The 19138-nt window shown below is 33.7% G+C and overlaps 1 protein-coding gene across 1 annotated transcript in view; it reads right to left on the bottom strand.

The window, feature by feature from the left end:
- Positions 1 to 12894, bottom strand: part of FBXO11 (F-box protein 11) — a 37634-nt gene extending 24740 nt beyond the window's left edge. Inside the window, exons 1-2 of the mRNA XM_076465813.1 lie at positions 12644 to 12894; positions 5764 to 5973 (exon numbers count right to left, since the gene is read on the bottom strand). Of these exons, the coding sequence (XP_076321928.1) occupies positions 5764 to 5973; positions 12644 to 12743 (310 nt within the window). The 5' untranslated portion in view covers positions 12744 to 12894. The remainder of the gene's footprint in view (positions 1 to 5763; positions 5974 to 12643) is intronic.
- Between the last annotated feature and the right edge of the window lie 6244 nt (positions 12895 to 19138).

Below are 19138 nucleotides of genomic sequence, written 5' to 3'. Positions count from 1 at the left end.
AATTAATACAAATGTCACAAGGTACTGTTAAAATAAACATCTTAACTCAAATGAGAGTAACTATAAAACATCATACATTATCATGCTCAATTTTTGTATGTCATGAAAATGCATATCTTTGTCAAAATCTAAATGTGTTAAAATAAAGAAAAAATGTATTGAAGTTAGTGCTAACTTATCTTTGTATAGAATATAGGTTGAACTAATGTTAGACATATATATACACACACACAGGGTGTTTGGATAGTCACTGTGCAGTTTTGTAATCATACACATATATAAGTGCACAATGACTTTCCGAACACCCTGTGTGTATATATATAGAAAGAACAGTGAAAAATGCTCTGTTTGCAAATAGTTGCCACAAAAATCCATTTGTTATTGAATATTAAGAACATTGCTTCTATACATGATATAATTACACAATAAATTAAACTTAGCTTAATTGCAACAAATATCACAGAAACAAGGCATTAAAAGAACTCATTGTAAGTAATATAATTTACACAATAGTTATGTTTAACTAATATGAAACACTAAAATATTAAAAGAGATCACTATTTTTGTGGATAATTAAATTACACTAAATTTGTTTAGTACAGTAAATTCATACAGAACCAAAGATTAAGGTACTAACATGGCTTTAGAACAATAAACAGAAACATTTGACAGCTTAAAAATAGTGTTTACGGAATTTGCTCTCAGCTTAGCTAATTTGAAACAAGGAATCTACTTACTCATACTCACAAGCTGGTATTGTGCTATAACATGAAACAAGGAATCAATTGACTCAAACTTACATTCAAGCTGGTATTGTGCTAAAACATGAAACAAGGAATCCATTGACTCAAACTTACATTCAAGCTAGTATTGTACTAAAACATGAAACAAGGAATCCACTAACTCAAACTTGCATACAAGCTAGTATTACACTAGACCAGTGGTTCTCAAGCTGTGCATCATGAGATATTTCAAATTTCTGAGGCAAACACAGCAATACTGATATCTGTCGAAAATCACATGAACTACTAGCTCAAGGTAGTTCACAGTTTTAACATTAGATCATGCTACATTCCTTTCGATGATGTTATTGAATGTTTGAGATATGTTTTTGTTTGTTTACTTGTACTTTTGGCTATGCCAGTAACTTTTTAAACTTTCTCATTTCTCAGATTTTGTATATAAAAACTTTTCGACTCTCCAGGTCCATCAATAATCATTATAACTGAAGAGCGTTGTGATAAAGTGTCTGTGAGGTCTAGTGAATTTCAGTGAATTATTTTGTTGATTTTCAGTCCTTTTGCATAAAAACGAAAAGATTTTTGAACATTAATAAAAAGTGTAGAAGTGAAGAAAAGGATGGCAAACCACAGCCAGTGACAAAGTTGTGAAGAAACGGAAATATGATGATAGATATATAGATTTTGGTTCTATTTCAGTAGATGTCAATCATGAAGAGTGTCTGCAGTGTGTACTATGTCTGAAAGTTTTGACTCCAGAATGCATGCTTCCAAATAAATTAAAATGCCACTTAGACACCAATCATCCTAACCTGGCTAGTTTTACCAGAAAGTTAAAAGAATTGAAAGAACAGAAAGGTACATTTTTGAAACAAGCATCAATACCAAGAAATGCTTTGCTGCCTTGTAGCATCCTACAAGGTGGCATATAGAGTCGCAAAATGTAAAAAGCCTCACACCATTGCAGAAGAACTGATTTTACCAGCTGCATGGATATGGTGACATTATGGTCGGTGAATCTATGGGAAAACTGCTTTCAAAGGTGCCTTTATCCAACAATACTGTCAGTGGATATGGTAACATTATGGTTGGTGAATCTACGGGAAAACTGCTTTCAAAGGTGCCTTTATCCAACAATACTGTCAGTGGATATGGTAACATTATGGTTGGTAAATCTATGGGAAAACTGCTTTCAAAGGTGCCTTTATCCAACAATACTGTCAGTCATAGAATCCAACACATGGCTGAAGACTCAACAACCAACAAACTGAAAAAAATGAAAGGAGAGGATGCTCATTTGGATTCATTACACACAGATGATGACAAAATTGTGGAAGACCTTCTCTTTTGTAAAAGTATCACTGCAGGTACAAAGGCTCAAGACTTTTTGAAATCCTTGACACTTTTATGTGTGAAAACAACTTAGACTGGACTAAGTGCATTGGCATCTGTACCAATGGTGGTTGCTCTGTGTCTGGCTGTTACGGAGGATTGCAGGCACTTATATGAAGCAAAGCTCTTGATGCACTGTGGACCCACTGCATAATCCACAGGGAAGCCCTTGCATCAAAGCACCTGAGTTCTCCACTGGACCTAGTCCTGAAAAATGTGTTGAAAATAGTGAACTTTATAAATCCTTGGCCACAGAAGGTAAGGTTTTTCAAAAAACTGTGCGAGGATATGGGATCTAAAGCACACATCTTTGTTGTACTACTACTGTAGTTTGTGATGATTCTCCCATGGGAATGTGCTGTCCCATGTGTTCAAATTATGACATGTACTCTACTCTTATCTTGAATGTGCTATAAACTTCTTGGATACTGATTTTTTGTCAAAATCAGCATACCCGTGCAATCTGTTTGAAAAACTAAATGCATTGAATCTCTCTCTGCAGGGAAGCAACAAGCACATTATGAAACTTGCAGAGAAGGTTTCAGCCTTGAGAAAAAAGCCACTACTGTGGAAAAGAAAAATGAATAAAGATGGTGGCAAAGACTGTTTCTCCCTGTTGCAGCAGTTTGTTACATCCAATGAAGATGATTTGACCCACAAACTAAAGTCTGTTTCTGAGGAGCACCTAACACAGCTCAGTGACTGGTTTGAAAATTACTTTCCAGAAGATATGGAAAAGTTTGCATGGATCCAAGGTCTATTCAAGGCTAAGGCCACATCTAAATTTACCTCTGCAGAAGAAAATCTTATTGAGCTGTCTTGTGACAAGACTTTAAAAACAAAATTTGGCAGCATGGAACTAACCGAGTTTTGGACATTAATAAAAGATGAATATCTGCTGCTAAGTCCTAAAGCTCAGCAAATCCTAATTCCATTTGTGACATCATATCTCTGCAAAGCTGGGTTTTCAGCAGTTACTGTGATAAAAAGCAACCACCATGTAAAAATCAATGTGGAACAGAAAATGAAGGTGGCAGTGTCCAATCTGATTCTAAGGTTTGAGAAGCTGTGCAGTGCCCACCACGTGCACACATCCCATTAGTAATTTTGGTTATTTAAAAACAAAATAAAAATATTGATTTTGCTTTCAATTTACATGCATTATTCTTTCAAACTGCTACTAAGTCGTTAGGACATAAATACTTAAGTTGTTTGGACCTATCTATTTAATAAACAGAACTGTTAAGTTTTTCTTTATGCCTAGGGGCACCATGAAAAAAAAACTGCCGAGACACTAAGGGTGCCGTGTACAGAGAAAGTTTGGGATATGCTGCACTAGACCATGAAACAAGTAATCTACTGACTGAAATTTATATATAAGCTAGTATTACACTAGACCATGAAAAATGGAATCCATTGACTCATACTCACATACAAGCCAGTATTGCATTAAACCATGAAACACAGAATCCATTGACTCATACTCCCACACAAGCCAGTATTGCACTAAACCATGAAACACAGAATCCATTGATTCATACTCCCACACAAGCCAGTATTGCACTAAACCATGAAACACAGAATCCATTGATTCATACTCACATACAAGCCAGTATTGTACTAAACCATGAAACACAGAATCCATTGATTCATACTCACATACAAGCCAGTATTGTACTAAACCATGAAACACAGAATCCATTGATTCATACTCACATACAAGCCAGTATTGTACTAAACCATGAAACACAGAATCCATTGATTCATACTCACATACAAGCCAGTATTGTACTAAACCATGAAACACAGAATCCATTGATTCATACTCACATACAAGCCAGTATTGCACTAAACCATGAAACACAGAATCCATTGACTCATACTCCCACACAAGCCAGTATTGCACTAAACCATGAAACACAGAATCCATTGATTCATACTCCCACACAAGCCAGTATTGTACTAAACCATGAAACACAGAATCCATTGATTCAAACTCACATACAAGCTAGTATTGTACTAAACCATGAAACACAGAATCCATTGATTCAAACTCACATACAAGCTAGTATTGTACTACACTAACAGCAACAGAAAGAGAATGTAACTATTATGTACTAAAGGGCAACCTTGCAGATGTAAAACCAAAACACTTCATGTGTGTTGCACTAAAAACACTAACATTATGTATACAAAAGGTTAACTGGACAACTTTCATGCAAACTTCATAATAAATGACAAGCAAGTGGAAATGTTGCTACAGATACAAGCAGGACATGATATTCAAATAATGCAAGTGTAGAGGACACTAGGAGACTTGAACAATAAAATGAAAAGTGCTTCTTTTGTGACACTGGTATAAGAAAAGTATATTATGTGATGCAAATCGCTTGTGTTCAAGTACACTCGACAGGAAATTTCTCTTAGTTATACTCCAAATTCATGGCTCGTTTTCCCAACCAAAAAAAAACCTTTGTAAAGTGCATCCATATTTAAGTATCTTGTCAGATTATCTGAAATTTGAAATGTATTCCAAGTTTTATTCACTAGCCAAGAAGCTGCAGAAAGTTCTGAACATTTGAAGGCTTACTAAGAAGGGTTTTATTCTCTTGTTAACATAAGCTGTTTGACAGTGCTTAAACAGTGATGCCACATTAAAGTCACTCATGTGGAAAATTTATTATTTAAACAAAAATCCTTTCATTAAACAAAACAACCAAAATGTAATATGTAGAAGCTCTCTCTGTAGACTGAAGCAAATAACTAAGGTGAAGTATAGGTGTCTATGTTTAACAAATGCACTGCTTTAGTACAACCTACTAAATGCATAGTGTATAAAAAATGAGAAATCTTATGCCAGAATATATACGGAACATAAAATATCAACTAACCCTGATAACTTTAATGCTAAAAAAGAAGAACAAGTGTAACTCAACCCTCATGTTTAATTCATTCAAAACAGCACCAGAGGTCAAAATCTACCTTTCATTACAGATCTATCTAAAGTCAAACAAGATTGTTTTTTACTCATTTCTATAGAGATAATAACTGATTGCAGTATATTTTCTAGCAATCTTGTCCAAACATTTTTTATAAAAGAACACGAAAAGAACAAAATACAACAAACATGACTGCTGTGTACATCAATACTAATATAACATCTAGTTAAGACAGTACTGTTATTTAAGTATACAGAATAACTGTTTACACAAGACAAAGTCAGAAAAGAATACACTTCAAATTACAACAGCATAATCATACTTAATACAGCATATACGATTTTACGTAAAATTATAGATATATCAGTTGGAATTCATTCACTTTGGACCATGATTCAGGAAGATACTTTCATGGTTACCAAACATTTACATGCCCTAGAGCACTTTTATACTTTCTAAATATTTTCTCACAATGTATATTAAAATAACTATTTGCACTGTGCTTATTTCAAAGACATATTCATACTAAATCACTCATATAACAAAAACTTGGAAAACGTTTAACGTTTGATAATTTTAATGAAAAGGCTTTGGGAATAGCTCCACATAATAAAATATGCTCTAACTAACTTTAAACACCCATAATATGTATCAAATGAGGAAACTCAAAATGAATGAAACAGAAAACATACCATCAGCAGAAGAACATGAACGTTTTGGACGTTTACGAGGGATTATCACCTGATTGCAGTTTGGACCTCTTCCACCACACCCACTACTAGACCCAGGACATCCACTTTCTTGAAGTGAGAGCTTTCGTCGAAGGTCATAAGGAGGTTGATGTGTAGCGCACATGCCTGGTCGCCCAGGGGAGCAGAAACCATTGTCCTGATAGTTTACAACTAAAATTAGAAAATTAAGCATTATGCATCAGTTGTGCAGAACCTTTCATAGGAACTACATCTACGATCTCAAACAAAACAACTTCATTTGAAAGTCAACTGCAGACACATTATAAATGAAAAGTTCTTTAAATTGACATTTGAATCATTGTAAATCAATATGGAAAAATGATCACAAAAATTTGTAACTGGAGCCAGACAGCACAATTCATTGACTGGTTTCATCCAACTATTAGATTATTATTTTCACACAGAGACTTGAATAGACAGATTAATGAAGAATAATAACAGTTAGAAACATTAATTAGGATTACTCAACTCATCATCTGTTTCTCAGCCAAAATTTTAGCCAATACTTATTTCTTCGAGTCATATTTGTCTATTCATAGCCAATACATAAATCATTCTACATCTGTGTAAGAGTTTCCTCAACTTGAAGACGAGGCCTACATGAAAAGTGAAGAGTCACTTAGACTCCTTTGAAGGTCCAGAGTGATGTGCTAGTAGGAGGTATGGGGGCCACACACAAAAAAAGCTTCTTCTGATATATTTTACACTAACTTGAAATATTTGGTGTTGTAGGGAAAAATTAAACTACAAAATATAATGAATACGACAATTATTTACACTTTTAGGAAAAACTAAAAATTGTGAACAATGAAAATTTGATGAAATTTTCTAAAAGTTATAGCCTGTTGACCACAGAATTTTCCAAAAACTTACAATGTTATCAAACAATGAAAAATAACTAGACTGTATCCCTTAAAAATAAACCATTTTTTTCACTGTCAAAAATTTTAAATATTTACATGCTTTTAAGTCTAAAAACTACAACTTCTACAAATAACATGATGAAAAATATTTGTAGACTTAAATCTATCAAGGTGTGTTATCTCCTGCTTAATTTGTGGTCTTTGGCTTTTAGAAATAGGGTAAAAAAATTAGTAAGAGATTTCTTATTGATGGTAATATCAACATGCCAGTCTCTCAACATCTGTTTGGGCAAATACCATCTTTTTTCATCTCAAAATCTGTTGTCTTAAAGTTCTGCTGTAAATGAATATATCTCATGTGAATGCAAGGAATAGTACCTTACTTATATTCCAGGAAACCTTTCCTTACTAGGATTAACACAAAAAATTGTATTTCATATTTCCTTCTCTTTGGTTCTGTTGTTGTTTTTCTCACAGTTTAGCATAAATTTACTGAACATTCAAATTTTTTTAACAGTACTTATAAAAATGATTTTAATTTTTCTTTCACTTGTTTCAAGATACCTTGTTGAACTTTCTCATCTACTCACATAAAAAGTTTATTAATTACTAAACATCATTTATCAAGCTTTTACTGTACTGTTGTTTTTTGGGTTTTTTTCCTACATATTTTGCTAACAACAAATCTATATGCAGAAACGGCTCATTTAGGTTGAGAAAATATTTTACGTAGAAGAGCAAACAACGTTTCAACCTTCTTCGGTCATCGTCAGGTTCACATAAAATATTTTCTCAACCCAAACGAGTCGTTTTTGCATATATATTTCTCTACAAGTGGGTTTTCTCGACATCACTAACAACAAATGTACATGTAACTGGATTTATGTCTCCTTTTTAAATTTTGTTACTGCCATTAAATTTTGTTTCACAGGCCTTGATCCAGAACATTTTAAAATAAATGTTTTCCATCTGTTGACAAGTAACATTTTTTCATAATTCCAATATTACTATAATGGATGTAGCATGTATGTCAGTATCTAAGCATGTAACCAAAAGTCCTGTGCCATCTACTGAATGGCACCACAAAGAAAAATACATTAAAAATTTCACACGTTGGATATTCAAGATTCAGACAATTAGAAAAATAACTGCGGTATGTGCAACAACCATTTCTTTATAATAGAACATAATCTGAAATAAAACTACTCTCCTCACAACAAGAACACAACTTTAAATAAAACTACTCTCCTCACAACAAGAACACAACTTTAAATAAAACTACTCTCCTCACAACAAGAACACAACTTTAAATAAAACTACTCTCCTCACAACAAGAACACAACTTTAAATAAAACTACTCTCCTCACAAGAACACAACTTTAAATAAAACTACTCTCCTCACAACAAGAACACAACTTTAAATAAAACTACTCTCCTCACAACAAGAACACAACTTTAAATAAAACTACTCTCCTCACAACAAGAACACAACTTTAAATAAAACTACTCTCCTCACAACAAGAACACAACTTTAAATAAAACTACTCTCCTCACAACAAGAACACAACTTTCACTAGAACTGTGCATGAGGGTTTGATTACATCTTTTATGTACTTTTTTAAATGTAGTACTAAGAAACTAAAGTTTTTAAAAACTATTATTTTTTAATAAACAGTACCACTTTTAATATATAAAACCATTGCAGTTGAAAACAGTAAACTTCATGAAATTTTTAGCTCTGCACATAGAACCACTTCAACGCCAATGAGTTCTGTATGACTGAAAAGCACAATCTAAACACTTTTCCCATGCAGCACTTCACAGAAAAAAAAATCCTGTTTCCAAAAAGGTTCATTTTGTTTTATAATAAGGTATGAATACCACCATTAGTTATTACTAGCACAAACATCTACCCACAGTGCAGCATTTCTGGTTGTGTAACTAGTCTCAACTTAGCTAAAACCTAACACAAAAAACACTCTCTAACACTGAAAGGTTACAGTTCAAATGTCAAAAGTACCATGTTAATTATGAAGAAACAAGCTGTTATGATTACAGTGTGATTTTTCTTGAGCTAAATGGTTACTAAACTTAAGCTAAAAAACTGTTAATAAAAAATATAAAACTGATGACATTAACTATACACATAATTACAAGTTCTGTAATTGTGTTCTCTTTGGGTTTTTTGAGTTTAGAATTAACTAAGAAATGATGTATGTGTTTAGGAAACAGTTTTCATCCAAAATTAATTATACTTTTTAAAGCTAATTTTACTTGTTTTAAGGCTACAAGTCCCATTTTATTTTACTTTTGTAGTACCTACAATTCTATGTTTATTTAGAGTCAATGTATCACTAGCCCTAGAACTATTAATGGAGTCTATCATCAGTTGTTAAATCGTTTGACACTATTTACATACCAAGTTACTTGTGGGTCCACAAACACTAGTTAAAGAGTATCTAATAATGAGCCACATACAAAAAATAAAAATATCTTTGATAGTGTAATTAATGTCATTTATTACTCCCTGGGTCTTCTATGTAATTTGCATAAAAAATTTGCAATTTCACCCTTTTTTTAATCAGTGTTAAAAACGTTTGCAAATCAAAGGTCAATTGAAAGTGCCTTTCAAGACTTCATTGCACCAAAGAACATCCAATTCTTTACAGATGTCATTTATAAACTTAAATGTCATTGGCAGAAGTGTATTAAGCCTAAATTAGCTTATTTTGATTAATTAAACAAAAAGATGTATTTGTTTCACTTCTTCCTTTAAAATCCAACATTTCATATGCTTGATATATATAAATAAAAAATATACATATATAATGATTTCTTATGAGCATCTACTATATTGATCAGTTTCATGGAAAATATTCTATAACTCAAACTTTTATTTACCACAATTGTAATGCTAGCAATCAACTAATTAAAATGTGTGTTTACAATTATAGCATTTATCTGAAGTTAAGCATAAAGCTACACAATGGGCTATCTGTGTTTTGCCCACCACAGATACTGAAACCCAGTTTCTAACACTTAGTCCACAGACATAATGCTGTGCTACTGGGGTATTGGTCACATCTCACAAAACTAATCATCTAATAAAATATTAACATTTCCAATTATTACTATTTTAAGCCATTTCAACTATCCAAGTATTGCAAGAATAATCAAATTTATCAATGTACTCAATTAACAAGCACTTAATCAGCTCTAGGTGCAGCATGTATTTACTGAAGAATTACACTTTATGAGCCAAAACAACCATTTGTTTATACTCAATTAAAAAAAGTTGAAGAAAAATGTAAACATCAATAAAGCAAAGACGTCTATTTCTTATGATTTTAAGTTTATACTATGTGATAAATCTGAAAATCTGATGTCTCCACAAATGTGATACTTTGTGTTTTCATTACTGCAGTATTATCAAGTGTATATGAAGTGCTAAAATTCAAGATTTTAAAAGAAAGAATGGATTAATCACATCCAAATACAGTGAACAAATATATTTTCAGTGTGATTTTATAAATACAATAAACTGAAAACATTTGCAATAAAATTAATTGAACAAAGTTATAACACTAAATATTTACATGGTTTCAAAACAAGTTAATCCAATGATAATACTAAATGTTTACATGGTTTCAAAACAAGTTAATCCAATGATAACACTAAATGTTTACATGGTTTCAAAACAAGTTAATCCAATGATAACACTAAATGTTTACATGGTTTCAAAACAAGTTAATCCAATGATAATACTAAATGTTTACATGGTTTCAAAACAAGTTAATCCAATGATAACATTAAATGTTTACATGGTTTCAAAACAAGTTAATCCAATGATAACACTAAATGTTTACATGGTTTCAAAACAAGTTAATCCAATGATAACCTAAATGTTTACATGGTTTCAAAACAAGTTAATCCAATGATAACCTAAATGTTTATATGGTTTCAAAACAAGTTAATCCAATGATAACCTAAATGTTTACATGGTTTCAAAACAAGTTAATCCAATGATAACACTAAATGTTTACATGGTTTCAAAACTTAAGATCTCTCAAAGTTTTTTTTAATGCACCACAATGGTGACTGGTATCACTAAATCAATTATTTTGATCAACAACTGATATAAGGAATGGCTGATACATTCAATCAGTAACAGAAACTATAAAAAAATAAATAAAAGTAATTAATGAACTTGCTCCAGCTGGTTAGAACAAATGGTTGATTCTAGATCAGTTTTTTTTTTCAATTGCAAAGTTGTTTGAAACAGAATATGTAAAAATAGGAAAAACAGAAAAGATGCTATAATATATATTAACAATTTATTTATTTCCATAAAATATAGCAAACTAATAACACATCTATTGTTGTTGTTGTTTTTAATTAATCCAATGAATTACATTTTTGGTTAGACAAACAAAGAACCAAATGTTTTGATACTACATTTTGATTTTTATGTATAATCTACAAGGTGGTTAAAAAAGTTTCATATAAAACCTTATTTCTAAACCAATGCTAATATTAATGTAGCTTTTCTAAGCATTAGGCTCACATTACATTACATAAATGACCTGATTTGGAAACTCTCAGAAAGTCTTTTTTGATATTTGGAAAAAAATTATAAAAATAGTATGCCCAAAAATAAACTTAACTGCAAGTTTTGAAATTGTAAACCTATTTCCCAGGTAGAATTTTTTCTTGTGGAATTGGCAATCAACTGAACTATTTACTAAATTACTGTTGATTTTAAATAGGTACACTTCTGACAAAAGGTTACATTCAGTTTGGTTCTTATTTCGCCTTTGTCATTTGGTGACCAAAGTTGACTTCAGCAGGCTGAATTTCTTCCACCTTTTTTATTCTTATGTTATTAAAAATACAGTTTTGTATCTCAACATCCCACATCCAAGAAAGCCTTTAAACTTTTCTTTTGCAAAAACAATACTAAAACTGTAGCAAGTCACACACACACATACACAAACGTATTTAGAAATCAACAAAACTTCCAGCTATTTTATTTATATATTCCCTTTCACACAACAGAAATTTTGTACAGTTAGAAAAATAAAATAACATCTGTACCTTTTCAAGACAAATTTAAAGCTTAGCTTCAATCCAGATTGGCTCAAATGAGCTAGTGTTTTGAAAATGACTATATTTAACAAAACGTGAGAGAAGATGGGGAGAAGTAGATCTTATAATTGTTATAATCTAGTAAAGACAGTTTTTAAAGCTCAAGCAGAAGTCTTAAAAATGTGACTGAACAACATAAGGCTAAAAGTTTAATTACCTCTTCTGCTACAATGGATAATAACACACAAAGTGCAAAATGGCCAGTGACAGTCTTTTAACACATCACTTGATCCCCTAGGCAAACATTTTCTTTATCCATGTTTATTCACAGATCTGTTTCTTTTAATTTTTAGTAGTGTTGAAAGAAAAGGACTAAACCAAACAAGTAATTTGTATTGTAGTAGTGATTAGTAAAAGCAAAGAGGACACTGCTACTAAGATATAAATATATATATCCATTGACAAGTCTTACAACTTTTATTTTATTGAATAATAAGTGCAGTACTGTCAGTATTATTTAAATAGCCCAGGGCTTGTAAACTTAATATATAAGAAATGAACTTATGTGGTACTCTACAACATATACTGAGTTTTGTTACTCGTACCGTTGTAGTAGCACTACCACTAGTAACTAAACTAGCAGTAATACTGTTACTAATACTAGTACTCCACCCAGTTAAGTGATGAAGTGCGAAATGAATTAAGAATACCGTGGAAATAAGTTAAAGTACTGATTTTAACTCCACAAAATATACTATATAATATCAACTTCGAAAATTAGTTACATATCAAATGTAGGCCTAACTTATTTCTGAACAATGCTTTTTTATATACTGCAGTGCAATTGATTCATTAACGATAACGTTGTCTACCTGTGTCGTTGACTAATGGTGGCAAAACGAAGCGTTTCAAGTTCTTTTTTTTTGTCTTCCGTACGTTTTGACGGGTCATTCTTACTGTGGAATAAGACATAATGGCAAAAATGCTGATATAACTTAAGTAACTGACAAAGAAACTAAAAACAACCGAGAAAACTTTATTCCTGGAGGGTAGCCATTTTCTTCTCAATAAGATAGAAACAGTTGATGAGAACCAATCACAAGGTATGAATTCCGTCACGTGTATTATAAGCGTGTCCTCGAATTGCTTCATAAAATGGTTTATAGGTGCCGCTAACTAATAAAAGAAATTATAGCAATAACAGTTGGAAACGGTATTTAATATTTGAAAGTCTCATAACCTAACAAAATCTATAATTATCCGTCATTAAAAATTTAAAAAGAACATTATAATTTATAGCACTTAAAATGAACTGATAAAATCACCGGTTTCCAAAACTCTCAAATATAGATATTTTTTAACTATTAAGAACTTTCACGATGACGAAAAACCTACTTGAAGTAAAAATTTCTTTGTTTTTGTGTTTTTAGAATTTCGCGCAAAGCTACTCGAAGGCTATCTGCGCTAACCGTCCCTAATTTAGTAGTTTAAGACTAGAGGGAGGGCAGCTAGTCATCACCAGCCACTGCCAACTCTTTTACCAACGAATAGTGGGATTGACCGCACGTTATAACACCTCCACGGCTGAAAGGGCGAGCATGTTTGGTGCGACGTTGATTCGAACCCGCGACCCACGGATTACGAGTCAAATGCCTTAATCCACCTGACCATACCGGGCCAAGAACACTATGTGAGATATTACACAATACTGGTTATGGTTAGCTATTCGGAATGGAATTATTGTATCATCAAAAAGCATTTTATCTGCACACAAAATAAGAGGAAATCACGAAAGACACTATAGCATTCCTTGAAAATAAACAGCTGCGAAATTTCGTCTAAACTGATAAACTCTCTCTTTGTTAACTTGATGATGACCTAAGAAGGTCGAAACGTTGTTCTCTGCTTTGTTAGTAAAAGCGTTAATACCCATACCAGCAGTTCTAAGATACATTTTTACTCCCAGTGGGTCTCTCGTCATCAAAATGTCCTGATGACTAGTTTCATGTTTTAACTCAAAGGTATCTGAACATCACATAAACACCCAAGGAGAAAACGCAAATGAAAGAATTATGATTACACCAAATGGTGGTCGCACGTGAAAACTTCATCCTCATGACTCTTTCAGTAAGCTTTTATTCAACTTTGAGAAACGGCTGAAGATATTTATTCTCAGCATAATTTTGTACTCCCCGTCTTTAAAAACAACAACAATAACTCCAATTTAAATAAAAGAAACAGTTATTATCTCGCAAGAGTGTGAATATATACACACGTTGTATATGTATACATATGTTCGTAGCTGTTTGAAACTTGTTAGAAAATATGTTATTTGTTAACTGGCTCATGTCGTTGCAATGAAAAGAATAAGTGTGATATAAAACAAAAGTATAAACTTTATTAGAATCAAATAAATTTAGTCAGTTGACTGACGTGTGGGGAAAATATAGTAAAACATATCAGACCTAGTCACGACCTAGTGGCTGGAATGTGAGAACATAAAAGTGTGACAGTTAATTTTCTAATTTAGCTCAGCATTCGTAGCACGTTCTTCTGCCTGGTTCTCCGCTTTCTGGTCAACAGTTATAAGTTGGAGATGGCTATGCCTGAATCGTAAGGACCTCCCACCTGGTCGTTTGTCCGTACACGGATTCGATTCAACAGACTGACCCGGTATTAAGGAAGGAATAGTGATTATAATTCCAAACTTAGTATGTGTATCTAAACGAACTTATTAAAGATTTTAGCACTATGGTAAAGTGGTCAAGTGTGTGGTTCACCAAAAACCAGATACGTTACGTTAGTCTGACTCAAACTCTGATAAATCATAGAACAAGATGATGTTCACGGGAAGTATGAAAGTACCTTTGCCCATTGTACAGTTTGCATCCTGTAAAAAAAACGAAATGCCATTTCTACCGTTTTATTCAGCATCATTATATAATGCATCTGGTATTCAATCTCCCCTACCACGAACTTTTGCTAAATCAGCGATAAACTGAATTTATAACTTTGACATCACGTATATATAATATCATGTTGACTGGAACTTCGTAAAAGGCTGTGAGATGGAAACTTTGAACACAGGGTTAAACTCATGTGTCACAAAATGTGCTATTCAGGTTGGAAGTACCAAATATCATGTTTAAGTAGTTCATGATATAGTACAACTGACAAGAGGAACTAAGGTTAAAGCAATGTATTTGCAATACATTATCTCGTTCAGTTCCTAAGCTGAATGTTGCCTTGTGTTTAGGGTGCCAGATTATGAATTGATCTAAGGTTCGAGCTGCAATGTCATTGAACGTTTAATGGTTAGTATATTACTTAGTATATTAGAACTGGTTTGGTTTGTTTTGAATTTCGCGCAAAGCTACTCGAAGGCTATCTGCGCTAGCCGTCCCTAATTTAACAGTGTAAGACTAGAGAGAAGGCAACTAGTCATCACCACCCAAAACCATCTCTTGGGCTACTCTTTTACCAACGAAGAGTGGGATTGACCGTAACATTATAACATTTCCATGGCTGAAAGGGTGAGCATGTTTGGTGTGACGGGGATTCAAACTCGCGACCCTTAGATTACGAGTCGAGCGTCTTAACCACCCGGCCATGCCGGGGCCCCTGAGTTCTTAGTTCATAGGCCTCCTCCTCCAACCGTGTTTGGGACTTTTGTCACTTTAAAAGATAGTCTTCCACAGGTCACTAAGTGTCCAAACTGGTACAGGGGTTCGATTTCACTCAGTGGACTCAGCAGATAGCCCGCTGTGGCTTTGCTCTAACAAAATCTCCCATTCAAGCCTCCATGCACCTTGCTGCTTGTTATTGGCTGTTTTGTCTAACTTGGGTTCTTCATTAAAACACTACCCTCTCTAATGTCTCGTTGGGAACTAAAAATGATGGAGTGATGGAAGTGGGTGTTCTGGTATTCACCTTGCGAGAGACCTTGTGTCAAAGTTGTTTTTTATAGTTACTGCTGTAGCTAACAATTTGTAACAAAGTGCAGGCGATTGAAGAAGAGATGGTTTCATTTCATTATGCATTTGCAACAGTACTACTACAACTCCACCATTTTGTCTTCTGACACACCAATATGGGTACCTCCATTAAAGTTGCTTCAGGGTGAGAAATGCATGCTTGTGCCCTGTGAACCACCTGAAGTGGGGGTAAACATGAGTGATGGTATTTTGGAAAATTTAGCCACTAAACCAGCCCCCCTCTAGTATAACGGTATGTCTTCGGATTTACAACGCTGAAAGTAGGGGTTCGATATCCCTCGGTGGCCTCAGCAGATAGCCCGATGTGGCTTTGCAATAAAAAAAACACACACGCGCGCGCCATTAAACGTTGGTGATATGACATGAATCTGTGGAAGGTTTGAAACTTTTTTCATCCTCACGTGTCAGGGCTAGTCTCGAATTGCAACAGTTTCTTCAAGATCTGTTGAGATACTTTACCCACAGTGTGGCTGACAAACTCTTCTGTTGCAAGCTTAAACGCACATTTCATTGATTTAACTTTAATTCTGTTTTTTGTATCCACTGTAAAGATCATGGACAAGTTCATTACAACAAGCTCAAAAATATAGCCAAACATCGAGACATCATTGTTCTAAATCCTTATATGGAAGTAATGACTTTCTGTTCTCAATGATTTTTTACATTGTGTTAAAATTAGTCGTACTTGAAACTAGTGTGTTCCGATGTTTACATCTTTCAACTACTTCGCTATTCGAATAATCTTCTCAGAAAATGTTGTAACATGTAGCTACAATCAGAAAGTGATTCCTGGTGGCATTGCACTGAAAAATGGCCAATGATTCTCCACGAACCATTTATATAATTACTAAGCATGTTGCTCTGTAATGATGTTACCATCATATTAATATAAAATAGATGTATATTTATTTCTTTTAGAAGAACTAACTATTCATACCTTTCTGAGAGATGTTATCCTGGAGTCGTTGAAACTTTATGACACAGAAACTTTGGGGGTGGATGCTATGATAAATAACACAAAAATCCTAACTTTCTTAAAATGTATTTATAACGTATTACAGTATTCATTATTACCTCATCAAAAGTTCTGTATAAGTTTAAGATCTCTATTTATATGCTTAAAATTAAACAGTGTGTGATAGTCAAGATGACTTTGAAGGCAGAGGTGCAGAAAAATAGTGGCAGTAGGTGTACTTTATCATCTGCTTTCAACGTCCATCTTTTAATGTTATCCCACAATGTTTTATGTGATTAATTAATTGCCTGTCATTGACCACAGAACTGTATTAAGAGCCGAAGTTGAAAGGTCACGGGTCAAAGGAGAAAATGGGTATAGTTCAAAAACTGCTCTTCATATCAGTTTATAGTGGCTGTTGGAGTAGCAACTGTACCCGAGTTAGTATAACGGCAATGATGGTGGACACTTTGATTGCATTCCTCCATACAGAGTGCGCTAGATGTATGAGACGTTTGTATGTTTTCCTCCACACTGAGTTTATGTTGAAAATGTAACCCTTAAACAGCGGTTACCATCAATCGGTGCTGCTACCTGCAACATTTCGACTGTTTAAGGGTTAATCAAGTTCCAGCGTAAAGACATGATGCTATTTATGAATTTAGTTAACGTTAACTTAACCAAAGGCAATAAATACTGTAAAACAGCAATAGTATGATGTGAGGGGAGTTGTAAGTCCCCATTAAAATGACCGTTTTTTCAAACTACCATCCCACAAAGTTTGGTTGAAATTGATCAAGCAACTTAGGAGTAGTTAGATAACGGACAAACAGATTTTTGTGCTTTATATTTGTAGAACAGTACTTGTTTTCACTCATGAGATCGAAGATTTACTTATGTAGTTTTCTGTCATTGTTGTTGTTGGACCCACTGGGAACAAGAAGACTGACTTTTGATTCAATTCTTCTGAATGATAAAGTTAATTCAAATAAAAATTCCAATAATCTGTGTGTGTTTTTCTTAAGCAAAGCCACATCAGGCTATCTGCTGAGCCCACCGAGGGGAATCGAACCCCTGATTTTAACGTTGTAAATCCGTAGACTTACCGCTGTACTAGCGCGGGGGGTCCAATAATCTGAAAGAATAATTTGAGAGAGGTTTGTTCGTTTGTCACAGCTGTAATTCCTCTCAAGCTTTTGCGTTTGAAAGTGTCAAATATGGTTTAATAAATTAGGAATGATTCGATAAGTATTTTTTCTTTTAAAAACGCATAGACTTCATAGCTCCACTGTTAGCGTCCAGTAGAGGTACTTACGGGATTTATCTAGTTTTCTTTTTCGTTAAGTGTGGTGCGTGTCATATGTAATATATATACTTTCAATCATTACTTGCACACTTAAGACAAAAAATATATTTGTGTTCATAACTGGTAAAACATTAATTCTACCATTGTATTTCGTTTTTAAATCCCTTCAGTCATTTGAGAGATTTCTTTTTCTACATTGTTTTTACCTAATTTCAGGGTAGAGGCAGTGTATGAAGACTGTTTTAAATCACACTTACCTTTTGAGAGAAAAACTAAAATAGAAATAAAATGTTATTCAAGTAATAAGGCTCAGTGGAAATGAATAATTTTATTTTTATGTATGTTCAATTTTTACATAACTACTGACATATTTTGTAAAATAAAAAACGTTCTTAAGCTTTTGCTTGTTTTGTTTGATTTACATTTCGCGCAAATCTATACGAGGGCCATCTGCGCTAGCTGTCCATAATTTAGCAGTGTAAGACTAGAGGGAAGGCAGCTAGTCATCACCACCCACCGCCAACTCTTGGGCTACTCTTTTACTATCGAATAGTGGGATTGACTGTCACATTATAACGCCCCCACGACTAAAAGGGCGAGCATGTTTGGTGTGACGAGGTTTAGAACCCGCGATCCTCAGATTACGAGTCGAGTGCCTTAACCATCTGGCCATGCCGGTCCTTATTCGTAAGCCTCTCGCGTTACTGCTGGAGAATGTACAAGTATTATGTTGAAAATAAATTAATAATCTTATGTTATTAACCTTCGCCCTAATCGTGATTTGTAAGTGGCTGAAATAAATACTGATAGTAATTACGTGTAATTTATTCCAAATATTTCACACTGTAAGCTTTACCTTTCGTTCAATGGATTATAATACCGCTATATCTGAGGGTAGCGGATTCCAATCCCCCTCGCACTAAACATGCTCGCCCTTTCAGTCGTGGGCGTTTTATAAAGTGACGAGTAATCCCACTATTCGTTGGTAAAAGAGTAGCCTAAGAGATGAATGGTGGGTGGTGATGACTAGCTGCCTTCACTCTAGTCTTATACTACTAAATTAGGGACGGCTAGCGCAGATAGCCCTCGTGTCGCTTTGCGCGAGATTCAA

Source organism: Tachypleus tridentatus, chromosome 10, assembly GCF_004210375.1.
Source record: "Tachypleus tridentatus isolate NWPU-2018 chromosome 10, ASM421037v1, whole genome shotgun sequence".
NCBI lineage: Eukaryota > Metazoa > Arthropoda > Merostomata > Xiphosura > Limulidae > Tachypleus > Tachypleus tridentatus.
Note: the sequence above shows the minus strand (reverse complement) of the source record. Positions and strands in the feature narration are given on the sequence as shown.